This window comes from Kogia breviceps, chromosome 14 (assembly GCF_026419965.1).
Source record: "Kogia breviceps isolate mKogBre1 chromosome 14, mKogBre1 haplotype 1, whole genome shotgun sequence".
In the NCBI taxonomy this organism is placed as follows: Eukaryota; Metazoa; Chordata; class Mammalia; order Artiodactyla; family Physeteridae; genus Kogia; species Kogia breviceps.
This window is the reverse complement of record NC_081323.1, coordinates 82,521,835-82,548,815: the sequence shown is the minus strand read 5'-3', so window position 1 is coordinate 82,548,815 and position 26,981 is coordinate 82,521,835. Positions and strand designations below refer to the sequence as shown.

Below are 26,981 nucleotides of genomic sequence, written 5' to 3'. Positions count from 1 at the left end.
GGCTCAGTAGTTGTGGCGCACAGGCTTAGTTGCTCCACGGCATGTGGGATCTTCCCGGACCAGGGCTTGAACCCGTGTCCCCTACATTGGCAGGCAGATTCTTTTTTTTTTTTTTTTTTTTTTTAACGTTTTGGCAGGCGGATTCTTAACTACTGCACCACCAAGGAAGTGCCTTCTTTAATATCTTAAAGATTTTCTAGTATGACAGAGTTCCTACTAGATCATATTATATTATTTTTTGTGAACACTGTTAGGTTTAGCTTCCTATTCATTTCAGATTTTTGCATCTATATTTAAGAGTGAAACAAGCTTATAATATACTATACTGAGTTTCACTTGTTTTTAAGCCATATAGACCATGTCTCTGACTTCCTTTGCTCAAAATTATATGACTAAAATTCGCTTATGTTGTTGTATGTAGCTATACTGTAGTTTGTTCATTCTTTGTTGTTAAATAATGTTAAAGATAAGCAAAGCCAGACACTAGTCAGAGTGGTGAACACAGTTTAATCGGTAGTATACTGTTGCCATAGGGAAGAGTCCAGTGTGAATGGAACTCCACCTCAATTTGCACAGAGGCAACTGGGCCTTTTAAAGGGAGAGTGAGGGAATAGGGAGGGAGATGAGTGGAACTCAGGGAAGCGAAAAACTACATAAAGGGTATGGGAGTTGGACCATGTGAAACCCAGCGGGGTTTGCTAACTGGTGCTTATCCGAGTTAGGTTCTTACCCTCCACAGGGCCTGGGAGACAGGGGCCCTATCTTCAGGTGCTGGCTGGAATAAACAGTAAGTTCTTTGGAAGCCTTGAGTTTCCTTAGGCAGGCACTTTACTGGGCTGGAGTCAGCTTAGGGATGTGGTCTTGAGCTGTTTCTAAATGTGTCTCATAATACAGGTATCTTCAGATAAAGATATCTTCAGATGTCTGAATTTTTGTAAGTTCTTTATAAATTCTGGATACGAGATTTTCCTAGTTATTTGTATTAGGGATATTTTCTCTCAGTCTCTGGCTTGCCCTTTTGCTTTCTTAATGTTGTATTTTAAAATTTTTTATTTATTTACTTTTTGGCTGCATTGGGTCTTCGTTGCTGCGTGCAGGCTTTCTCTAGTTGCGGTGAGCGGGGGCTGCTCTTCATTGCGATGTGCGGGCTTCTCATTGCGGTGGCTTCTCTTGTTGCAGAGTACGGGCTCTAGGTGTGCGGGCTTCAGTAGTTGTCGCACGTGGGCTATGTAGTTGTGGCTCGCGGGCTCTAGAGTACAGGCTCAGTAGTTGTGGCGGACGGTCTTAGTTGATCTTCCTGGACCAGGGATTGAACGTGTGTCCCCTGCATTGGCAGGCGGATTCTTAACCACTGTGCCACCAGGGAGGTCCCCTCAATGTTGTATTTTAATGAAAAGAGAAGTTTTAAATTTTAATAGGATTAGGTTTATCAATGTTTTCTTTTGTGGTTAGTGCTTGCTTATGTCTTTTTTAAAAAATAGACATTTTTTAGAGAAGTTTTAGGTTCACAGCAAAATTGAACAGAAAGTACAGAGAGTTCCTATATAACCCCTGACTCCCCCCACACCCCACAGGTACAGCCTCCTCAACTATCAGCATCCCAAACCAGAGTGGTATAGTTGTTAACAGTTGATGAACCTACATTGACACATCATTATCCCCTAAAGCCCACAGTTTACACTAGGGTTGATGTATTGATACATTCTGTGGGTTTTGACAAATATCCATCATTATAATATCACACAGAATAGTTTTCCTGACCTAAAAATCCTGTATGTTCTGCCTATCCATCCCTCTCTGTCACTAACCCCTGGCAGCCACTGATCTTTACAGTTTTGCCTTTTCTAGAATGTCATATAATTGGAATCGGATAGTGTGAAATGAAGCCTTTTCAGATTGGCTTCTGTCACATATATGCATTTAACTTTCCTCCATATCTTTTCATGACTTGATAGCTCTTTTCTTTTCAGTTTCATTAATATTTCATTGTTTGGATGTACCACAGTTTATTTATCTACTCACCTACTTAAGGACATATTGGCTGCTGTCAAGTTTTGCCAGTTATGAAAAAGCTACTATAAGCATCTGTGGTCATACATTTTCCACTCATTTGAGTGAATACCAAGGAGCACAACTGCTGTTAAGAGAATGTTTGGTTTTATTAAAAACTGCCAAACTGTCTTCCAAAATGGCTGTACCATTTGACATCCCCGCCGGCAACAAATGGCAGTTGCTGTTGCTCTGCATCCCCACCAGCATTTGGTGGTCTGTGCTTTGAATTTTTGCCTTTCTGATAGGCATGTAGTGGTGTCTCATGTCTCAAGTTGCATTTCCTTGATGACATACGATGTGGAGCATCTTTCCACATGCTTATTTGCCATTCATCTTTGGTGTGGTGTGTCTGTTCATATCTTTTGCCCATTTTAAAATTGAGTTGATTGTTTTCTTGTATTTTAAGAATCCTTGGTGTATTTTGGATAACAGTCCTTTTTAAGATTTATGCATAACGGTTCTTTTTTAGGATTTATGTTCCATGTTCCTCCCAGCTTAGAGGACATCAATACCACAACTTCTGTCCTCACAGGGGCATTAGAACCTCAACTCCTAGGTTCTAGAGTCTGAATTTGGGTCTAAAATTCCATGGGGCATTTAGTATGAGGCTACTCTGACTTTGATTTCTCCCCTCCCTGCTTTTTTCGACCTCAGAGAGAACTCCCCCTAAATCCTAGATGCGGAGTCTCACTGTTCCTTACGGGGGATGTGGGTGTGGATAGGAGGGGGCAGGGGAGTTCTGTGGGCAGCCTAGAATAGGACAACTACATGCTTTGAATTTTAACTTCACGACAACTGTTGCCTAACTGCCAAACAAATATACCTTAATGCTTCTGTAAGTGCTCTAGTTTGGTCATGTGTTCCTTTGCAAGTGCAATTATTAGTTAAATACCTTTCCTTTTCAGATGTGCGTTCCAAACGGGAGTATGATGAAAGCCATGTGATTACAGCCCGTCTTGTGAAGAAGGTATATGGGCAGAGTCAGAATCTGGGGTTACCTTACAGGAGGGTGGGGAGAATGGGAGATTGTGTCCGAGGTCCAGGAGGCAGCACCTACTACTGGACACTGGGGGCGGCAGAGACAGGACTGCCCTTGTGTGTCCACCATGAGGGTCTCCTACACTGTTTCACAGTCCTTAAGGTCTCCCCACTGCCCCCCACCGTCAACACCTTCATTAAGCAGATGTTGCTTTAATTCCTTGACTTGCCAGGCAATGTTCCAGACCTTGGGGATACAACAGAATACAAGATGCCCTTAATTCATTCTCCCTGCCTCATGGAGCATCTCTTCTACTCGGGTAACAGACAACAAGCCATAGAAATAGTATAACCCAGAGACAGAAACCCCTTCCCTCCCCTCCCTTCCATCTCCATCCTGTCTTCCTATTCCCGGTCCAGCTTTTGTAATGACTGGGCCCTGCAGACAGTCACCGGCCTCGCTCCTGCAGTGAAGCCCTTCCCTCCAGCCCCATGGGGAGTCTTCTCTCTCTGGTCCCTGCTGAGCCTGGCAGCCTTCACTTGGGCTCCACCTTGACCTCTCCCATCCTGACCACATTCTCTGCCCTTGACTTGCAGGGTCTCCCTTGCTTCCTTGGTTTCTTCTCTACCTCTTTGGTTCAGCTTCATTTTCTCCTGCTGCCTCCTGAAGAAACCACTACTTTGTTCTTGTATATCTGTCGGTCAGTATGCTTTCTTCCGAGATTTCATCCAAGCTTACAGCTTCAGCTGTCCACATGCAGTTAGCCATCCCGTCAGTTTTACTTCCAAAATTCTGTCTTGCCATATTTCCCCCTTCTCCCTGTTCCCACTGCCACCGTGCTGCTGTGCACTCCACCTCTGGCCCTCTCCCACACAACTTGCCAGGGAGCCTGTGCCCTGCCTCGAGCATTTTTCTGGGATAAGCTTGCTCCTGACACCTCCCTTTCCCCACCCTAGTGTGTCATTATCTGCTTTTTTCCTCTCTGGATTTTCAGTTTTCCGGCTCCATACTCTAGCTCTTCATCTCCATTTCAGGCAGACCTTCCTTGGTGTTTTGCAGCTGATTCGGAGCCTGTTCATCCTGTATGGCTTCAGCTTCCAACTCACCTCTCAAATCTGTGTGTTCCTTTGATTCTGGCAGTACCCCCAGCTCTGGAAAAGAGGCATTCCCTCTGCCTCAGCCCCTCGGCCAGGCTGACACCTCACACCTCCCCTCCCCTACTTTCTGGCCAGGAGGTTACAGGCCTGAAGGCCGGAAGGGAACCCCAGCATCAGCAGGACATACAGCCCTCAAGTCGGTGTTCACACACCGGATCTGGTTCCGCGTCTCTCTCCAGCCTCATCCGGCATGCTTCCACTCTCCCCTGACACCTCCACAACCTTGTCCTGCCGTGTTTCCTGGGTTCTAGATGCTCATTTGTCCTTGTATTTTAACACTTCTGAGATTGGAATATATCCTACAATTGATTTGCACCTTAAAGTGACAAAGTCTCTTCCCCCAAAAGTGAATGTGGCCAACATCTGTTGTTTTTCTGCCTGGTGCCTCTACTTTTTTGAGGGGAACTCCTCTCTCTGCTTAAATCATGGGGGTCTAGTGGTGCTCCCTAGAATAAGATCCAGACCCTGGCCACGATGATTGGCCTGGGAAGAAAACAGCACATCAGAATTGGCGTTAGGGAAGGCTGCTCCTCCTACTCTGGTGGTGGAGTTTGGAGGATGGGAGTCTGAGGATCGCTGGTGGTCGTGACTCAGGCTTCAGGACAAAGTGGTCTGAGAAGGTGAACCCAGTGTGCAGGGGACACAGAGAGCAACAGGGCCCAGGAAGGAGGTCTGGGCTTTAGATCACCAGTTCAGGTCTTCCCAGAACCACTTGCTCCCCGCCCTGCCTGAAGTAGCGTCATGTGCCAACACACCTCTCCTTCTGTGTACACTCCTGATTGCAAATGTTATGAAATTGGTGGTGCATCTTACAACCGATGGTCTCTTACAATCTAGGAAATGACAGTATGTGTGGTCCCTTGGGCTCTGCTCTCTGTGACCCAGGGGCGTGTATGCTTTGTTCATCATTGTATCCCGGGTGCCCACTCTGCTCCCTGGCATCTGGTAGGTGCTTGGAACCTATTTGTTAACTGAAAAATGAATGACGGCTATGTGTTCCCTCAGCCTGGAATGCTCCCCCAGCCCTTGTCCATCTGGCAAATTTCCACTTGCCCTCACAGTCTTATCTCAAATGCCTCCTGTCCCACGAGACCCTTCTGAGTCCTCCAGGCCAACTCGGGCATTTCCCTTTTTGTTTTTTTTCTTTTTCTTTTTTTTTTTTTGTATCTCCGTATTTCAGAACCTAGCACAGTGTAAGTACAAAGTGAGTCCTCAACAAATGTTTATGAAGTAAAAGTGGATGTTCGGCCACAACTCTCCTGTGCTCACACCTGCTCAAGCCTCTAGGGGCTGCTCTCACCTTCCCCTTTGCTCGTGCTCTTCTCCATACGCAGAGCCTTCTACCCGCTCATTAGCACCTGTCTAAACCCTGCGCATCCTCTGAGCGCCGTCTGTCTCCCAATTCTGTTAAACGAATGTGATTTCTATCCTTAGAATCCTGGAGAGCGTCCTGGGTCTGTACTTCCAGGGGCCTTACTGCTCTACCTTGAAGTACAGTAGATGCACACTCGTCCTATCCCACCTGAATATCCTCTGTCAAGGCCTCTATGACAGTCAGCTCAGGTCACAAGGGACAGAGCCAGGCTCAGGTTCCCCTGAGTAGTGGGGGCTTTCAGGAAGCGTTGTGAACAAGTGAAGACTCACCTCTCTGCTGCTACCAGCTGGGCCTTCCCGAGCTCTGGGACACCCTTTGGAGTCCTGGGCAGTTCTGGTACTGGGAGAGGTCATCACCTCCTTGGCAGAAGGCACCTGTTGTTCTTGCCCTTATGGTCCAGCATAATGATACCTCAGCCAGTCCCCAGCTCCTCCTCACAACCTCACTGCTGCTGTTTGCCCATTCCTTTCTTTAACCATATTTATGGCCTACTGTGTGCCAGGCACTGTTCTGGAAGCTCAGGTTACATCAGTGGCTATAAAGGGACAAAAGTTCCTGCTCTCACAGAGCTTCCATTTGAACTTACAGTCTGCCTCATTATACCTGCTTGCTTATGACTTCTGTCCATTCAAGCCTTCTGCTTACTGCCCTCTTCATGGCAGATTTTGGATTCAGTCCCCAGCGCCAACACTCTCCCCCAGACAGAGAATGTCATTAGTTAAGGGGGCCACGACCGCTCTCATAGCACTCATGCCAGGGCACCTCATGGGCTGTGAGCTGGTCCATAGACCACTGTTCTTTGGCCAGGCATTATCTCTGGCCCAGTCGGCTGTGGTCAGCTTCCATCAGGAGAGAATATGGGTGTGGCAGATCCTTGGAGTTTAGTAGACTCTCTGGTCCACTGTCAGTGCTTCCGTGCCTGTGTGTGGTCAGGGAGATGGACACCGTCCTACCTCCTGCTCCTCCCAGGGCTGGTGTACAGGGAATATGGGTTCAGCTGAACCCACCCGCCAATAGCCTTCTTTTGTGGTTTCTTTAGAGGGCAGGTGAATATCTTATCCCGGATTCTGTGGATCTGGAGTGTGTGGAATACTGTGTGGTGTATGATAACAACACCAGCTCCCTGAAGGTAACCCTAAAAGGTGACGATGATGACAGCTCTGATGAAGGCGATCAAGGTGGGTTTTTACGATAGCAGCAAGAATATGAGTTAAGTTATTGAGCACTTTTGTCACATGCCAGGAGCTCTGCCTGGGTCACCTCGTGCAATCTGCAGAGCAACCCGACGAGGATGGCAGTGTCAGGAACTGGGAAGGGTCTGGGATTTTTCCTTCTTTGCAAGATGACAAGTGAGCCTGCCATGATTTCATGGATGCTGGCAAAAGACATGAGGCTCCTGGGTCAGAGACAAAGGGCTTTATTTCTCAGAGCAATAAAAGTAGCCAGAATGCAGTGGGTGGTATTATGGAGAACTCTGAGCTTAGGGTGCCTGAATCTTTTTTAACAAATGGGCAGAAAACCTGCCCGCCCTTGGCTCTGGAGGCAGAAACTGTCTCTGTCATCCAAGGCTGTTTGTTATACACATATCCTTGAAAAGCCAGTGCCTTTGTTCAGAGGGTATGTAGAAACATGAAAGACCATGGAGAATTATGCCGTAATAGGTAACATCCCCACTTTATTGATGAGGAAATTGGGGTCCAGGAAGGTGAAGTAACTCATTCCCCAGGTGTGGGACCATGGGTATCTACTGCTGTGTAACAAATTGCCTCCAAACTCAGTAGTTTAATACCATAAACATTAATTATCTCTTTGTTCCTGTGGAATTCAGGAGTGGCTCAGCCGGGAGGTGCTAGCCTGTCCTAAGGTTGTAGTCATGACGTCAGCCAGAGCTGCTGTCCTGTGAAAGTTTGGCCAGGCCAGGATAATGTGCCTCTGAGATGAGTCACTAGCTAGGAGTGGGACTAGCTAGGAGTCTTCAGTTCCTCACTGCACGGACCTCTGCCTGGGGCTGCCTAGATGGCTTCACGACAGGGCAACCGGTGTACCCCAGAGCAAGTGATCCAAGAAAGAGGGAGAGAAAGGGACAGCCATGTACCCTTTATGACCTAGTCTTGGGACTTAAACAGTCACTCTTGCCACTTTCTATTCATTAGAAGCAAGTCACTGAGTACAGCCTACCCTCAAGGAGAGGGGAATTAAAACTCAACCTTTTTTTTTAAAAAAAATATTTATTTACTTATTTGGTTGCACCATCTTAGTTGTGGCAGGCGGGCTCCTTAGTTGTGGCATGCGAACTCTTAGTTGCAGCATGCATGTGGGATCTAGTTCCCTGACCAGGGATTGAACCTGGGCCCCCTGCGTTGGGAGCGCCACCAGGGAAGTCCCTAAACTCAACCTTTTAAAGGGAGGCGTTTGAAAGAATTTGTGGAGAGAGGTTTTTTTTTATTCAAACGGAAAGTCACAAAAATTATAATCATTCTCATCAGTTTACTCAGTCCCATGTAATTAAGTTTTTTTTCATCTTGATCTTTTGTGAACACTTTTGTGAATTCATCAGTTTTCCATTAGAGTTCTGAAAATGCTTATTCATTCACTTCAGCAGTGCAGTCAGTTACCAGAAACCTGTACTTGTCAGTCTTTTCCATGAATTCCTTGAAGATGAAACCCTTTTATAGGAACGTATTTGCAAAAGCATCAGAGTACACCCAGAACTGTCTGTAAATGACAAAAGACTTAAAAATGACCACAGTTAAAGATTTGATGAAAGTTCATAATACTGCAATTAACAAGGAAATTTAGTTATTTCTGAGACATACATTTAAAAATAATAAGTAGAATTATGACTTATAACATTATACCAGAACGTGTAAGATTTTTAGGAATTTCATGTAATGTCTGAAGCATTTATATGAACATATTTCCATACAAATAACCCAAAGAAAGTTTAGTATTAGTTTTTTGTTTTGTTTTTTTTTTTTTGCGGTACGCGGGCCTCTCACCGTCGTGGCCTCTCCCGTCGCGGAGCACAGGCTCCGGACGCGCAGGCTCAGCGGCCACGGCTCACGGGCCCAGCCGCTCCGCGGCACGTGGGATCCTCCCGGACCGGGGCACGAACCCGTGTCCCCTGCATCGGCAGGCGGACTCTCAACCGCTGCGCCACCGGGGAAGCCCGGGTAGTATTAGTTTTTTAAAAAATTTTTTTGAATTTTATTTATTTTTTTATACAGCAGGTTCTTATTAGTCATCAATTTTATCCACATCAGTGCATACATGTCAATCCCAATCGCCCGATTCATCACACCACCCTCCCCAGCGCCCCATGGTTTTCCCCCCTTGGTGTCCATATGTTTGTTCTCTACATCTGTGTCTCAACTTCTGCCCTGCAAACCGGTTCATCTTTACCATTTTTCTAGGTTTGTGGAGAGAGTTTTTAAACCACCACACCTAGTAAGTGGTGGGGCCAGGTTTCAAATCTGGGCAGTTTGGCTCTGTCTGGTCTCCTAAGGCCAGGGTAGTGATGCTGGAGAACAGTCACTCCAGCCACATGCTGGAACGTGGTCAGTTCTAATCTGCTTCACTGGGGCTCCACTGCATTCTCCATTCAGCCCCTGCTTTGGGCTGACCGCCCCTTGCTGCTGCTTGTGGCTCAGTGACTAATATATATGGGTGGAGTTCCATGGGTTGGGCATTCACACCAGCGGTCACTGGGTGGCGCTAGGCTTCCACCTTTAATAAAACCATTCTTCTCAGGAGGTCCTTAGCCAGGAAATTGTCCCCTCTTCCCTAAGCTCATCCTGTTGGACTCCAGTCTGCAATCCTAGGATTGTCGGCTGGACCCTGAAATCCTAGGAAATGTTGGTCAGTAAAGACAACGCCCTCTACAGTCCATACCTGACCTCACTTTAGTGCTATGGAGCCCCCATCCTCACTCGGTAAGAAATCACAACCACAGAACAACAAAACCCAAAAACCACACGCATATAATTTGCCCGCTCATGGCAGATTGCACAGTCGGGGGCAGCTGCAGTGGCTGATGGCTTGATGGCCGCGGCATCCTTTGTTTACTGATATGGCAAGCAACATTCTTTGTCCACAGTATATACCAAGAGAAATTAAACATGTACACACAAAACCTTGCACATAGATGTTCATAGAAGCCTTATTCATAATAGCCACAAAATGGAAACATCCAAATATTCATCAATAGATCAATGGATAAACAAAAGGTGGAGAGCCACGCAGTGGAATATTATTCAGCTATGAAAAAGGATGGAGTGCTGACACTTGCTGCAACATAGATGAACTTTGAAAACGTTATACTCAGTGAAAGAAACCAGACACAGAACACCGTGTATTGTATAATTCAATTTCTATGAAGTGTCCAGAATAGGTCAATCTGTAGAAATTAGATTAATGGTTGCCTAGAGCTGGATGTTTGGAGGGAAATGAAGAATGAAACCCTCTAACTGGTACATGGTTTCTTTTGGGGGTGATTAAAATGTTCTGAAATTGACTGCAGTGATGGTTACAAAACTGTGAATATATTAAAAAACATTAATTTATATACTTTAAATAGATGAATTGTATGGTATATAATATGTGATGTTGTATATACACATTCCCCTCATGTTGAATCATCCTTCCTTGTGACAATATGAAAAAAAAAATGAAATCTCGGAGTTTACAGAAAAAGATCAGCTTACTTGGTGGTGAATTGCTTTTTAAATTTTAATTGTAACATTCATCTCTTTTTTTTTTTTTTTTTTTTTTTTTTTTGCGGTATGCAGGCCTCTCACTGTTGTGGCCTCTCCCGTTGCGGAGCACAGGCTCCGGACGCGCAGGCCCAGCGGCCATGGCTCACGGGCCCAGTTGCTCCGCGGCATGTGGGATCCTCCCGGACCGGGGCACGAACCCGTGTCTCCTGCATCGGCAGGCGGACTCTCAACCACTGCGCCACCAGGGAAGCCCCATTCATCTCTATTTGTATTTGCTTCAGCTTTCTAGACAATTGCTTTTCAGAATGGAGTGCCTATCCACTGGTCCTTTAGGCAAATGGTGAGCACACAGGGGACGTTGATCTCTTTGGTCTCTACTCTTAGGAGTTGTGCTTGGAGCTGCCGTTGAGTGTGGCAGAACCCTGACTCACCTCTCCCGCCACCCCATCCGCATCCTGAGAGGAGGCTATGAGAGCTTCTCGGCCAAGTACCACTTCATCCGGACACGGAAGGTCATCTGGATGCCGCAGGTAAGGCAGGGAGCTGAGCACGGGCAGGCTTGGATGGGAGCGTGGCCTGCCCCTGGGGACCGAGGGGCAGGGAGCAGGGTTGGAGAAAGAGGAGAAGGAGACAGATGACATGGAAAAGATGGAGGAGATGTCAAAGATGGCTTGCGAATGGGCGTGGGGCAGCCAGGAGCTGCAGTCCAGTGTGATGAATTTATAATTGCCAGGTTCAGGCAAAATCCAGGGTGGTGCTTCATAGATGAGGTTGGTTCAGAGGGCAGGGATCCGGGGCAGGGTGTTCTGGATGGTGGGTCGTGGTCAAAGTCACACGGGCAGGCAGGGCCATCATGATTGATTCGAGGCTGCCTCGCCTTCCTTAGCCGTCTGGCCTCACAAACACTGGCTGGGTCCAGAGGATACAGTAAAAAGGGGGAGACGGGTTGTGATAAGGTGTGGCGAAGGGGTGTACCAGATGTCTGGAGCCCAGAGGAGCACTTACTTCCTGGAGCCAAACCAGAAGGGAATGGGGTGAGGGTAGGGCAGGCACTGGGTGGCAATGATAGGCAGGCAGGGACTGGTCCCTGGGGGCATTTTATAGTATCTGGTTTCTTGAAGGGTCCGAGTGTCATGGAGTGTGAACCTGCAGAGGTTTCATTCTTTCCGGCAATTGCCTTCAACTGTGCTCTCATTCTTGCCCTTTGCAGCATCATGGGCAGATACCATACTTTCTGGCCGCTTTTGGTTATGGAAAATTTCAGTCTAGTCATATTATAAAACAGCAGGGGAAATGTGCCTATGAACTGGAATTTGATGATAGTAAGGAATTATTGTTATATATTTCTTTAGGTTGTGATGACATTATTATGGCTATGATTTTAAAAATATGAGTCCCTATCTTGTAGAGATACATAATGAAATATTTATAATTAAAATGATACGATGTCTGGAATTTCCTTCAAAATAATCTGGGGAGGGTTGGGAAGTCAGGGGTATAGATGAAACAAAATGGGCCATTAGATGATAATGCTTGCAGAAGGGTGATAGATCCAAGGTTTGTTATACTATTCTCTCTACTTTTGTGTGTTTTTGAAGTAATTTTTTGAAAAGGGCATAAAAACAGTCCAGTACAATCTAGGCTAGTTTAACATTCCAATCTCAACTCAAATCTCCTCTCTTCTCATCTTCCAGAGCTGGGTAGCCTTCCATTTGCTGGGGGCCGAGGGCTGGGAGTGGGGAGGGGTGTGGGATAGCTTTATGGACATTTCCTTACATCCCCTCTTCTGGGTCTGGTCCCTTTGGGGCTGGGGGTCCAGTGTGGGCCCTGTCTTGTGTGACTGGCTGTTTGTCAGTGGTGGGGAAGTGCCTTCTTCTCATCTGCCGCAGCCAGGGTCTGTGTGCTGCTGCTGGCCTTTGTTGCTGGTTTTCTTGGGGCTGTTCAGGGGGCCCCGTCTGTTACTGAGCAGCCTTCAGAGAGAGCCAGCTGAGAATTCCTGACAGGAGTAACCCCAATTCCCTGCCCTTCCCTTGGTAGCTCATGACCTCCCACCACGTCCATATTCTTTCACCTGAATCCCAGAATGAGCCGCAGGGGAGTGTGACAGTCGGGGGGGGAGGCCCCTTCTTGCCTTGCTGGCTTGGCTGCTCCAGTCAACCTCTATGAAAAGGTAGGGACCTGTGTCTGGGGTCATACCTGTTCCCAAATGCAGGGTATATATGTCAAGTTCTCCAAAGGCCTTCTTCTCCTTTTTCCACTGAGCTATGGTAGTTCAGCTCAACAGGTGTACAGCCAGCCTCTCTGTCCTGCCAGGCACTCCTCCTCGCTCCTAGAGGAGCACCCTTACTGGCTTTGCAGTGATGGGAGGGAGTCTTTCTGGTCTGCAGATGTCACATGCTGATACCTCACCTTCTTTATTTTTCTTTTAAAGCTTTAGGAAGGTGGAATTGGCATAGGATGAACTGCACCTATTTAAAATGTACAGTTTGGTCAGTTTTGACGGGTATACACCTGAGACCTGTCCTTGCCCCCAACCTTCTTAAGTAGATTAGGAAGGGGGGGTAGGGTGGTGGCTGGAGGTATCTAGCAGGGCCTGGGTGGGTGAGTTCTACTCTGCTTGTTTGTGGCCCTCTTCAGAAGGTATGTTCCAAGTGTTTGCCACTCCCTGCTTTGGGACCTTTGTTATTGATTCAGGGGCAAGAGTGAAAGCCCCACTCCCTTCCTGTTACGTGTTCTGACACAGTGTAAAGCAGGAGTGTCCCTACTGCTCCCCAAGGAACTCCTGCGAAGGGAGATGGAGGCACAGGATTTGGGCTCTGAGACTGCCCCGCTCCTTTAGACACAGCGATTTCTAATTTCCCATTTTATATGTGGCACCCCTTAAATAAGATTTCACTTTGAGCAAAGGGGTTCTGTGACTAGGGCACGTGTGAAGACCACACTAGAGAGAGATGCTGGTGAGCCACTGGGTGGTTTTAAGTCCGGGGAGGGGCACCTGGTTAGATTACCCTTGAGAATGATCAACTCTGATTGTAGAGCAGAGCCTAGACCAGTGCGGGCAGAGTGGGTCTGGGGAGACCTGGTAGGAGGCGGGGATGAAGAGGAGAGGACAGATGCAAGAAATGCTTAGGAAAAGGCTTTGGTTAGACATGGGGCGGGGGGCATGGGAGAGGGAGGAGTCTAGAATAATGCCACGGTTCAGGTGCGGGTGACAGGTGGCCAGTGGCGTGGCTCATTGAGAAGGGGACACAGGAGGAGGCGGTGGCAGTGTTGGGGGAAGGCAGCGGGCTCGGTGTGGGCATGTTAATTCGTGATACCGGTTTCTTTTACATTTGTCGATGTGGTTGTCAAAATCGTGTCCTCTAGAATGAACAGCAGAGCATGTTTTATCCGTCCCACACCCGCTCCCCGACAGCTGTTACAACCACAGGAAAGGAAGCTGGTTCGAAAGCATCAGGAAGAGTTGACAGATTTGTGGTGGGTATTGTGTGAGATTTTCCGAATGAAACCAGGAGGATTTCATCTGGCCCCTGGCAAGCTGAGCGTCCTGGGCGGGGTCACCCTGAACCCTGGGGAGTGCTTTGGGTCACATCCGCAAGTAGTGGGCCTTCCTGCATGTAGAAGGGCCGTGTGTCTCACAAACTTGAGGGTTGGTTCAGCGTGGTGTCTGCTCATTGGTAAAGGCTTTTGAGGCTAACAGTTTGGGAGGAATGTGGGCTTGTGGTAGGTTCACGGTGAGGGGAGATGTGCTGAAGCCAGAAGGCTCTGAAAGGCTCAATTGGACAGCAAGATAGCTTGAGGTACTTAATATGTTATTTCTGAGTCAGACTTGGAGCCAGAGGCATTTTAGAGCTGGTTTGACCTTTGAAATTATGTAGGTTAGCATTTCCCATGGAGAACTGATGGGAACAAAGGGTCTCTAAACAGATCATATTAGAAACATCAGTTCATACAATGTTAGTGGATTTCTTTTTTTCTTTTCTTTTGGGGTTATGCCTAGGTTTTATTTTACTAAATGTAACAGGTAAGTTTTCAATCCATGCCAACAACAGATGTGTAGCCACTGTTTTATTACAGACATCTGAACTGTAATAGGTCACCCAAGAAACCGTTAGGGGAATTTTCATTAGGTCTCAGTTTCCTGGAGGCATGCTTTGAGAACGGTCTTAGACTGGCATGCTTTTTTGGCTGTTTTCCAACTTGTTTATAAGATTAGTCTTATTATTTGATGATAATTGTTTTTAAACACCTGATTGGTGCTCTAATAATCTTTCCTTGGAAATGACCAAATTTTGTAATTTTCCCCCTGGCTTTGATATATAATTGACATATAACATTGTGTAAATTTAAGGTTTACAACAAGATGACTTGATACACATATATGCAGGTTGATTACCATAAGATTAACACATCCGTCACTTCACATAATTACCATTTTTTTTGTGTGTGAGATGAGAACATTTAAGATGTACTTTCTTAGCAACTTTCAAGTACATAATACTGTATTTTTTTAAAAAATAAATTTAATTATTTATGGCTGCGTTGGGTCTTCGTTGCTGTGCGTGGGCTTTCTCTGGTTGCGGCAAGTGGGGGCTACTCTTCATTGCGGTGTGCGGGCTTCTCATCACAGTGGCTTCTCATGTTGCAGAGCATGGGCTCTAGGCCCACGGGCTTCCGTAGTTGTGGTTTGCGGGCTCTAGAGTGCGGCTCAGCAGTTGTGGCACAAGGGCTTAGTTGCTTCACAGCATGTGGGATCTTCCCGGACCAGGGCTCGAACCTGTGTCCCTTGCATAGGCAGGCGAATTCTTAACCACTGCGCCACCAGGGAAGTCCTGTGTTGTTACCTGCAGTCACCATGTGGTACGTTAGATCCCCAGAACTTATTTGCCTTATATCTGGAAGTTTATAACCGTGACCAACATCTCCCCATTTCCCTCACCCCCACAGCCCCTGGCAACCACCACTCTACTCTTCGTTTTCATGAGTTTCGCTTTTTTATTCTTATTTTATTTTATTTTATTATTTTATTATTATTATTATTATTATTTTTGGCTACGGCATGTGGCATGTGGGATCTTAGTTCCCTGACCAGGGATAGAACCTGTGCCCCCTGAATTGAGAGTGTGGTGTCTTAACCACTGGACTGCCAGGGAAGTCCCGACTTTCACTTTTTTAGATTCTACATATGAGTGAGATCATGCAATATTTGTTTTTTTTCTGACTTATTCTCTTCTCTTAGCACAATGGCCTCGAGGTCCATTCATGTTGTCACAAATGACAGGATTTCCTTCTTCTTTATGGCTGAACAGTATTCCATTGTATATATATATGCCATATTTTCTTTATCCATTCATCCATGGATGGACACTTAGGTCATTTCTTTTTTTTTTTTCTTTTTTTTGTGGTACGCGGGCCTCTCACTGTTGTGGCCTCTCCCATTGCGGAGCACAGGCTCCGGACGCGCAGGCTCAGCGGCCATGGGTCACGGGCCCAGCCGCTCAGCAGCATGTGGGATCTTCCCGGACCAGGGCACGAACCCGTGTCTCCTGCATCGGCAGGCGGACTTTCAACCACTGCGCCACCAGGGAAGCCCACTTAGGTCATTTCTATGTCTTTTGTGAATAATGCTCAAATGATCCTGGGGGGGTGGGGCACGTGCAGATATGTCTTCAAGATGGTGATTTCATTTCCTTAGATATATACCAAAAGTGGGATTGCTGGATCAAAGGGTAATTTTGTTTTTAATTTTTTAAAAAAGCTTTATTTATTATTAATTAATTAATTTATTTATTTATTTTTGGCTGTGTCGGGTCTTAGTTGCGGCACGTGGGATCTTTGTCGAGGCATGAGGGGTCTTTCGTTGGGGCGTGGGCTGTTCGTTGCATCGCGCGGGCCTCTCTCTAGTTGTGGCGTGCAGGCTCCAGGGTGTGTGGGCTCTGTAGTTGTGGTGCGCGGGTTCCAGAGTGAATAAGCTCTGTAGTTTGTGGCACACAGGCTCTCTCGTTGAGGTGCGTGAGCTCAGTAGTTGTGGTGCTTGGGCTTAGTTGCCCCACGGCACATGGGATCTTAGTTCCCTGACCAGGGATCGAACCCGTGTCCCTTGCATTGGAAGGTGGATTCTCTACCACTGGAGCACCAGGGAAGTCCCTGTTTTTATTTTTTTTAATTTAATTTGTATTTTATATGGGGATATAGCTGATTTACAATGCTGTGTTAGTCTCAGGTGTACAGCAGCAAAGTGGTTCAGTTATTCATACACATATATCCATTCTTTTTCAGATTCTTTTCCCATATAGGTTATTACAGAATACTGAGCAGAGTTCTCTGTGCTATTCAGTAGGGCCTTGTTGATTATCTATTTTATATATAGTAGTGTATATATGTTAATCCCAACCTCCTAATTTATCCTTCCCCCCTCTACCTTTCCCCTTTGGTAACCAGAAGTTTGTTTTCTATGTCTATGAGTCTTTTTCCATTTTGTAAATAAGTTCATTTGTATCACCTTTTTAGATTCCACATATAAGTGATATCATATGATATTTGTCTTTCTCTGTCTGACTTACTTCACTTAGTATGATAATCTCTATGTCCATCCACATTGCTGCAAAGGGCATTATTTCATTCTTTTTTATGGCTGAGTAATATTCCATGTGTTACATGTACCACGTCTTCTTTATCCATTCCTCTGTCGATGGACATTTAGGTTGCTTCCGTGTCTTGGCTACTGTGAATAGTGCCACAATGAACATTGGGTTAGTCTCATTCACTGTCCCAGTTTGTCTTTCTAAGCTTGTTTGCTGAGCCACATTTCAAGAGACGAAACAAAAACAACTTCTTCTCTGGGGATTATTATCATAGCAGCCTTTCTCCTTCTCCACCTCAGGAACTGGATGCCTTCCAGCCGTACCCTGTTGAGATAATGCCAGGCAGGATCTACCTGGGAAATTTCAGGCAAGCCTGCGACCCTAAAATTCAGAAGGATTTGAAAATCAAAGCACATGTCAACGTCTCCATGGAGACAGGGCCATTGTAAGTAGAAACACCATTGTTTTTTTTGTTTTTTTGTTTATATTAGTATCATTTATTTATATAAGATTCCTAGTGGCATGCACTGACAGATTGAAAGGGCTTTTAGAAGTCAGCATACACTGGAGTAGGGTCTGCATTTATTTTCATCTATTCCTGGCCTGCACTTCATTGCCTGGCATGGCCATGGCATCCTCTGCCCCTGACTGAGACCCCACACTTGCCCCCTATCCCATACTTAAATCTTACCAAAAGTAATACTTTCTTGGTACTTAACTCAGGCCCTCTGAGAAGTGACCCCTCTCTTGGTCCATCTGGGCTGCTATAACAGAATACTGTAGATCAGTGGCTTATGAACAACAGAATTTCTCACGGTGTGGAAGCTGGGAAGTCTAAGATTAAGGCACTGGCAGATTCCGCATTGGATGAAGGCCTGCTTTCTGGTTCATAGATGGCATCCTCACGTGGCAGAAGGGGGAAAGCTCTCTAGGGTCACTTTTATAAAGGCACTAATCCCACTCATAAGGGTTTCAATTTCTATCCTCATGACCTAATTACCTCCCCAAAGCCCCACCTCCAAATACTATCACTTTGGGGATTAGGTTTCAACATATGAATTTTTTTTTTTTTTTTCTGTACGCGGGCCTCTCACTGCCGTGGCCTCTCCCGTTGAGGAGCACAGGCTCCGGACGTGCAGGCTCAGCGGCCATGGTTCACGGGCCCAGCTGCTCCACGACATGTGGGATCCTCCCGGACCGGGGCACGAACCCATGTCCTGCGCCACCAGGGAAGCCCTCAACATATGAATTTTGAGAGAACAGAAACATTTGATACAGCAACCTTTATGCCTCAGATTTTCCTTGGTGCTAGGAACATACATACACAGACACACACACACCCTCACTCATCATTGTTCAAAGAGCAGGAAAGTTCTGCACAGCCTTGCTTGTCAGCTTGTATTTTCCCAGCTGTGTCAGTCATGATCACCAAGGCCCCACACTGTACAACCTACCTCTTCTAGCTCCTGATCAAAGCTAATAAAATCCAGCTCAGAGAGAATTTATATAAATAACACAAGAATTCAGTAAGGCATCTGGTAATAAAAAATACTATATAAAAATCAATAAATCTAAAGAAAATCGCATTTAGGCATTTAGTGAGACTGCTGAAAACCAAAGAAAGAGAGAACATATTAAAAGAAGCAGAGGGCTTCACTGGTGGCGCAGTGGTTAAGAATCCGCCTGCCAATGCAGGGGACACAGGTTTGGGCCCTGGTCCGGGAAGATCCCACATGCTGCAGAGCAACTAAGCCCATGCACCACAACTACTGAGCCTGCGCTCCAGAGCCCACGAGTGACAGCTACTGAGCCCGTGTGTCACAACTACTGAAGCCCACATGCCTAGAGCCCATGCTCCACAACAAGAGAAACCCCCTCAATGAGAAGCCCACACACCGCAACGAAGAGTAGCCCCTGCTCGCCGCAACCAGAGAAAAGCCCGCATGCAGCAACAAAGACCCAACGCAGCCAAAAAAAAAACAATTAATTTTAAAAAATAAAAGAAACAGAGAAGTAAGACATTACTTTCAAAGGAGCAATAATTAGACTGACAGCTGACTTATCAACAGAAATCACTGCAACTGGAAGGAAGTATGGAATGTGTCTTTGTGGTCGGTAGCCTTTCTGGTGATTCCCAACCTCCTACCATTCACAGCATTGAATGTGGGCTAGATTTACTTATGTGTGCTAATGGATAGAATAAAGCAAAAGTGATGGGCTGTCACTTCTGATATTGAGTCACCGAAAGACTGTGGCATCAGTATTGCTCACTCTCTCTTGCTCACTCATTCTGAAGGAAATCAGCTACCATGCAGTGAGCTGTCCTATGGAGAGGTCTACATGGCAAGGACCTGACAGTCTTCAGCCAACAGCTAGCGATGAACTGAGCCCCTCAGTCAAAAAGCCTGTGAGAAACAGAATCCTGCCAACAGTCATGTGAATTAGCTTCTAATTGAGCCTTCAGATGAGACCAGATGACAACAGCTTGTCTATAACTTTATGAGAGATTTTAAGCCAGTGGTACCCAAATAAGCTGCTCCCAGATTCCTGATCCATAGAAATTGATAGATAATAAATTTTTATTGTTTTAAGCCACTGAGTGTTAGGACATTTTGTTAACTAGCAATAAATAATAGAATCTTAAAGCACTGAAGGAAAATAAGTGCCAACCCACAATTTTGTACCCAGAGAATATATCCTTCAACAATGTAAGTGAGAGGACTTCCCTGGCGGCGCAGTGGTTAAGAATCTGCCTGCCCATGCGGGGGACACGGGTTTGAGCCCTGGTCCAGGAAGATCCCACGTGCCATGGAGCAACTAAGCCCATGCGCCACAACTACTGAGCCTGCGCTCTACAGCCCGCTAGCCACAACTACTGAGTCCGTGTGCCACAACTACTGAAGCCCATGTGCCTAGAGCCTGTGCTCCACAACAAGAGAAACCACTGTAATGAGAAGCCCACACACTGCAATGAAGAGTAGCCCCCGCTCACTGCAACTAGAGAAAGCCCACTTGCAGCAATGAAGCCCCAGTGCAGCCAAAAATAAAAAGAATGTAAGTGAGAAGAATCTCCATTTCTGGCCATGATGGAGTAACTGGCGCCAGATTTACAACCCCACCTTAAACAACTAAAAACACTCAGACAAAGCATCTAAAACAAGGGTTTTTCAGACAATGGCCAACAGACAGCACAGGACAATGATTCCTGAGAGGAAAAAAAAAAAAGGTGAGCTCCACAATCGAACCAGCTTATTGCTTGGAGATTGTTTGCAGGTCATAGTACAGGGAGGGGGCCAACACAGATCCTATTATTCTTTCTGAGTTGAGGGTTCAGAGTTGAGGACTCAGAGCTGTTGAGTTGGCTAGAATTTGCAGGAGACCTGCATGGAAAATAGCGGAGTATAAAGAAAGACTGGACATCTGCAGAGAGTCCTCCTGTGTCTTCAGCTAAGTACTTATAAGCACATGCATGTGAGAAAACTACTCAAGGCAGGGAGAAAAACCAATAGAAATCAACAGGACGTACAATCCCCAGAGATTACATGGGGCCAGGAGTAGTTTGTGCTTCCAGTCAGATTAAACAAAACTCACAATAAACAGTGCATCAAACAGAGTACTCAGAAGACTACTGCTTCAGTAGTAAGGAAAAACTTAGCCCTATATTAGGGATGAAAAGTACAGTCTTAAATGAAAAATATACTGGATGGAATTAAAAGATTAGACACTGTGGAAGAAAAGATTGCTGAATTTGGAGACAGCAATAGAAGTATACAAAGTGAAACATAGAGAAGAAAAAGACTTTAAAAAGAAACTAGAACTTCAGTGAGACTGAGACTGCTTCAGGTGGCCTAACATGTGTAATTAGAATCTCCAAAGGAAAGGAGAATGGGGAAACAGAAAACATGTTTGAAGAAACAATGGCCAAAATTTTCCAAATTTGATAAAAACTATAAGTGATCATCTACACTGATCTCAATAAAATTTTTAATTAAAAATAGAATAATTTGGAAGATTATGAGCAACTTTATGCCAATACATTTGAAAAATTAACAATTTCCTCAAAAGACTCAAGCTACCAATGCTTACTTAAAAAGAAATAGATTTATAAAAACTGACAATATGATAGTCCCTAAAACAAGATTCAACCGATTTCAGGAGATTCACATCATATAGAGTTGGCTTTCAACCACTGTGGAATTAATGTAGAAAGCAATAATTTGAAAATATAACTAGGAAATTCCTAGAAGCTTAGATATAAATTTTAAAACAGCTCATGGATCAAAAAAGAACTCACAATGGAAATTATGAAATAGTTTCAACTATATGATAATGAAAATAGAATACATCAGAACTTGTGGAATGTAGCTAAGCTGTGCTTAGAGGGAAATTTATAGCTTTAAATGCATCTATTAAAAAGAAGAAAGGCTAAAAATCAACTAGTTAAGCATTTATCTCAAGACATTACCAAAGAAACAGCAAACTAAACTCAAATAAGGAAGGAAGGAATAATAAAAGCAGATAAAATGAACTAGAAACAATAAAATAGGATCTAGAAAGTCAAAATAGTTTTACAAAAATAATAAATTTAATAAACCCTTGGCAAAAAAGAGAGAAAGCACAAATAACCATCTGTAAAAGGGGATTCTACCATATCTTACAGATATAAAAAATATCTTGAGGGTATTATAAAAACTTTATTGTGATAAACATAATTTAGATGTATTGAACAAAAAAATACAACCTATCAAACCTGACATCAGACAAAATAGAAAATTTTATTAGGATCAATAACTAATAAATTTTTCATAGAGAATACTCCAGGTCTAGATAACTTCTGTGATGAATTCTACCTAATATTTAAGTAGGAAATAAACCCAATATTAAAATTTTTTTAAGAATAAAAAAGAGGAATAATTTTCAGCTTGTCGTATGAGACCAGCATAAACTCTGATTTCATAACCTGAGAAAGACATTATAATACAGGAAAATTATAGGCTAATTTTCTTCATGAAAGTAGATGTAAATATCCTAAAGTAAAATATTAGCACGTTGAATACAGAGATATATAAGAAGGATAATGCATGATGACTAAATTGGGTTTATTCCAAGGATGCAAGGTGGTTTTAGCACCGCAAAATCCATCCATGTAATTTACCATATTGATAATGTAGAGGAAATGTAGAGGATTATCTCAGTAAATGCAGTGAAAGCATTTGATAATATTCACAATACATTCATGATTTTAAAAAATCTTAGCAAACTGGGAATAGAAGGGAACTTCTTTGATCTAAAAATAAAATTCTACAAAAATCTCTATAGCAAACATCACAATGATGAAATGTTGAAAGTTTTCCCTCTGAGCCTGGGAACAAGACAAAGATGCAACTATCACCACTTCTATTTAACATTGTACTGGAGGTTCTAGTTGGTGAAATATGGCAAGTAAAAGAAATAAAATAGGACTCAAAAGGGAAAAATACCTTTCATTATACACAGTCTAATTGTACACACAGAAAAGCCAAAACAACCTGCAGATAAATTATTGGAATTAAATAAGTTTGCTGAAATTTTAAAAGCATATAATTTATAATAGGACAAAAATATTAAATATCTAGGATTATACCTGTTGAAGGATGTGCAGGATCTCTACACAGAAAAGTATACAGCATTACTGTGAATTACTAATGATTATCTGAATAGCTAGAGGATGTTTGTAAAAATCACCTGAATAAACAGGATATACCGTAGTTGTGGATTAGAAGAATCAATTTTGTAAAGATGTTGATTCTTGCCCAATTGATCTACGGATTCAATGGAATGCCAATAAAATTCCAATGGATTTGTGAAAATTGATACAGTAATTTTAAGTTTTATATGGAAATACAAAGGGCAAAAAATAGCTGAATAGTGAATAACAACAAATGGGAAAATTTACTTGACCAGATACCAAGACTTAAAAAAAAACACAGCAAGTAAGGCATTGTGATATTGGTACAAGATAGAAAAATAAACCAATGGAGCAAAATGGAATCCAAACACAGACCCATGCATATGCGGACACTTGAATTATGCAAAGATTTTCTCCTATATTTTCTTCTAAAAGTTTTGTAGTTTTAACCTTCACATTTTACGATACATTAAAAAAATATATTTATTTATTTATGTTGGCTGCTCCGGGTCTTAGTTGTGGCATGTGGACTTCTTAGTTGTGGCATGCATGCAGGATCTAGTTCCCCCACCAGGGATCGAACCTGCACTCCCTACAATAGGAGCACAGAGTCTTACCCACTGGACCACCAGGGAAGTCCCTTGTGGTACATTTTGAAATCAGTTTTTGTATATGGTGCCTGATACGGAACAAAGTTTATTGTTTTGCATGTGGAAGTCATCACTGTTGAAAAGGTGATCCTTTTCCTGTTGAATTGCTTTGATGCCTTTGTTGAAAATTGGTTGACTATATGTGTACAGGATTATATCTGGATTCTTTGTTCTTTTTCATTGATCTATGTTTTTCTTTATACCAGTTTCCCACACTTTTTTTTCTTTTTTAAAAAATTTTTTATTAAAGTATAGTTGATTGGGGCTTCCCTGGTGGCACAGTGGTTGAGAATCCGCCTGCCAGTGCAGGGAACATGGGTTTGATCCCTGGTCCGGGAAGATCCCACATGCCATGGAGCAACTAAGCCTGTGTGCCACAACTACTGAGCCTGTGCTCTAGATCCCGTGAGCCACAGCTACTGAGCACACATGCTGCAACTACTGAAGCCCACGCACCTAGAGCCTGTGCTCTGCAGCAAGAGAAGCCACTGCAATGAGAAGCCCACACACTGCAACGAAGAGTAGCCCCCACTTGCCGCAACTAGAGAAAGCCTGCACGCAGCAATGAAGACCCAACACAGCCCAAATAAATAAATTAAATAATTAATTTTTTAAAAAGTATAGTTGATTTACAGTGTTGTGTTAATTTCTGCTGTACAGCAAAGTGACTCAGTTATAGACATATATTCTTTTTCATATTCTTTTCTCTTATGGTTGATCACAGGATATTCAATATAGTTCCCTGTGCTATATACAGTAGGACCTTATTATCAGTTCCACACTGTTGATTACTGTAGCTTTATAATAAATCTTGAAGTCAGGTAGTGTTAGTCCTCTAATTTTGTTGTTGATTTTCAAAGTTGTTTCCTTTGAATTTCCATATAAATTTTAGAATCAACTTGTCAGTTTCTATACAGAAGCTTGTTGGAATTTGGACTGGGACTGAATGGGTTCCATAGGGCAATTTGTGAAGAATTGACATCTTAAAAATGTTGAATCTCCTGATCATTAACATGGTCTATCTTTCCATTTACTTTGCTCTTTGGTTTCTTTCAGCAGTGTTTTATAGTTTTCAGTGTACAGTTCTTGCACATCTTGTAGCAGATTTCTTCCTAAGTACTTGATATTTTTGATGTGATTATAAATGGTATATTTAAATTATAAATTTCTTGGGAATTTGCTGGTGGTTAGGACTCCGCACTTTCACTCCTGGGGCCTGGATTCAGTCCCTGGTTGGGGAACTAAGATCCTGCAAACTGTGCGGCCTAGCCAAGAAAAATCAAATAAAATTTAAATTTCTGATTGTTGCTAGTATATAGAAATCCAGTTGATTTATATATATTAACCTTGTATCCTTCAGTCTTCTCCACCCAGATGTCTCCTCCATTGTAAGGCTTTCCCCAGCTCCCTCAACTTTTCCCTGCCCTTCCTCTTCAGTAGCATGTGCAGGTCTTCATCCTAAAACCTAGCCAGTTGGATTGGGGCCATTTGTTTATGTGCCTGCCTCCCCCATCAGACTGGGAGCTCCTTGAAGCTGAGAGGGGCCCTATTTGATTCATCTTGTGTACACTAGGGTCCAGCTCAAGGTTTGGCACACAATACGCATTGAGTGAGTATCGGAGGAAAGAATGAATGGTTGGGGATAGATGGATGAATGGATGGTGGATGGGTGGTCAGGTGGGGAGGGAGAGAGGGATGAGGGGGAAGGGAAGGATGAATGGACGAATGAATGAATGCAGGGTGAATTGCGCTTGTATTTGTCACAGCAAGTGCTCATGCAGAAACTAAACCAGGATGTTTTCATTTCTGAATCTGCTGCAATTTTCTGCACACCACAGTGAATGAATGTCCCCAGTAGGCCATAGTCTTCATAGATAACATTTACCAAGTGCTCACTGCACACTAGGCATTGTGCCAATCTCCTTGTGGGCATGTTCTCATTAAACATGCCACATGCCTCATCTCCCTTCTCTTTCCCCCTTGTTCATAAAGCTCTAGCCACTCTGATCTCCCTATTGTTTCTCAAACATGTGAAACATACTGCCCTCAGGGCCTTTGCACTTGTATTCTCTACCTGGAATACTCTTTCCTCATACAACTGCCTGGCTTGTTCTGTCACCTCCTTTAAACCTCTGCCCAAATGTTACCTCCTCAGTAAAGCCTTCCATGACTATCCTATCGAAAATAGCAGGCCCACCACTCTCCATCCTTCTCACCTTGCTTTCTCCATGTAACATAGCAGTTTCATTACATAGTCCTTTCCACCCTCACTATCTTCACTGTGTTCTAGGAACGCATCAGGTTTGTTTAATAATAATAATGTCACATTGGGCACTACCGTGTGCCAAGCAGATTGCTGAATGCTTTACATAGATTAATTGACTTAATCTACATAACACCCCTATGAGGTAGGTGCTGTTTTTTTGAGAGGGGTTCATTTATTTGCCCATATCTCCCTGATGCTAGTTCAGCCTCCTTCCCCTATGATCCCATTGCTGTGGGTGAAGGATGCCACAGTGGGGCTCTGTGTGAGTTTGCCTGATTACCTGTGCTTTTCTTCCATTTAGTTTTGTAGGTGATGCCGACAAGCTCCTGCACATCCAGATAGAAGATTCCCTCGAAGCCAACATTACACCCTTTTTACGCCACCTCTGTCACTTCATTGGTAAGGAGCATTCTTTAACCAGGCAGCAACTGGTCTGTGCCCAGGGAGCAGAGGGGCTGTGGTACCTCATCCACGTGCCTATTGCTGACTGCCGCCCCCAGCTCTCAGGAGAAGAAGGGCAGGGCCCAGCACATGCCCAGCCAGGTGTGGCCAAGCCCCGGGACAAGCCTGCCTCCCGGGGGGGTCATTGGCAATATGGGCAGCCACGTGTGTACCTTGAGAGCAGTGGGGCCAAATGAGAGCCCCAGACTGTGGATTGAGAGCCCTGTGTTCTGGCCCTTGCTGGATCGCTATGCCCTTTCATGCCTGGCCAAGCTCCAGTCTTGGCATCACTGTGCCTGTTGTGAAATGAGGGTGCTGGCCCATCCTGGGTGCATATGTTCATGAAGACCTGCTCTGGGCTAGGCTCTCGTGACCTGCAGGTGAATCTCACTCTGTCCCGGCCCTCCTATCTGGTCAGTGTGGTGGGGTAGAAGGAAGACTCCAGAGCCCTTCCACCTCTGAATTCCATGGTCCCCAGTGTGTGGGCCCAGTGCCCCTTCTGTTCTCCTACCACACACAGCAGTGCCAACCAGCCGCTTGCCTCACTGAGGGTGGAGTTTTCAGTCATCTTAAGGAGAGCAAGATCCCTGGAGAGAGCAAGGTTGTGTCCAGTTAGAGGCCCACCCCAGGATGGCCTGCTCAGCACCAGCACGGCCCCCAGCCTGAGAATGGCATTTTGGCCTAGACATCCTTTATTTTTCTGGGAGGTTGTAACTATCACTTGCCTAGGAGCTGAGACTGAGACTTTCCCTGGGTCCCATCATGGGGTGGCAGAGCCCTGTGGCCCAAAGAAGCCCCCTCTCCAGCCCCACCTCACTGGGTGGCTCTGAGCCAACCCTTAACTTCTCTGTGCCTCAGTTTCCTTATCCATACAATGAGGCAGTTGGCCTTAATCATCTGAGTCATCCTTCAGCTCTGATAGTCTGTGATTTTGCACTTGGTATATTTATCTTCAGTTCTTGGGGGTTACCAACCAGCCTAAGATGCCAGCTTAGATTTCCTTCCCACCCCTCACTGGGTGAGATTGACAGCCCCAGGGGCATTATTGAGTGTGGTTAGCTGACACTTGTGTGCCAGGCACTGGGCTAAGCACA

General features: G+C 44.7%; 1 protein-coding gene across 7 annotated transcripts in view; it reads left to right on the top strand.

Annotated features, from left to right (window-relative positions):
* The window catches only part of STYXL1 (serine/threonine/tyrosine interacting like 1), a 65,324-nt gene that overhangs the window by 28,482 nt on the left and 9,861 nt on the right, over positions 1 to 26,981 (top strand). For 5 of the 7 annotated variants that reach the window (XM_067013864.1, XM_059037241.2, XM_067013863.1 and 2 more), the window contains exons 3-7: positions 2,958 to 3,019; positions 6,603 to 6,741; positions 10,663 to 10,808; positions 17,162 to 17,307; positions 25,748 to 25,845. In XM_067013864.1, the coding sequence (XP_066869965.1) occupies positions 2,958 to 3,019; positions 6,603 to 6,741; positions 10,663 to 10,808; positions 17,162 to 17,307; positions 25,748 to 25,845 (591 nt within the window). The remainder of the gene's footprint in view (positions 1 to 2,957; positions 3,020 to 6,602; positions 6,742 to 10,662; positions 10,809 to 17,161; positions 17,308 to 25,747; positions 25,846 to 26,981) is intronic. The other 2 variants (XM_059037245.2, XM_067013866.1) reach the window with 1 other exon arrangement.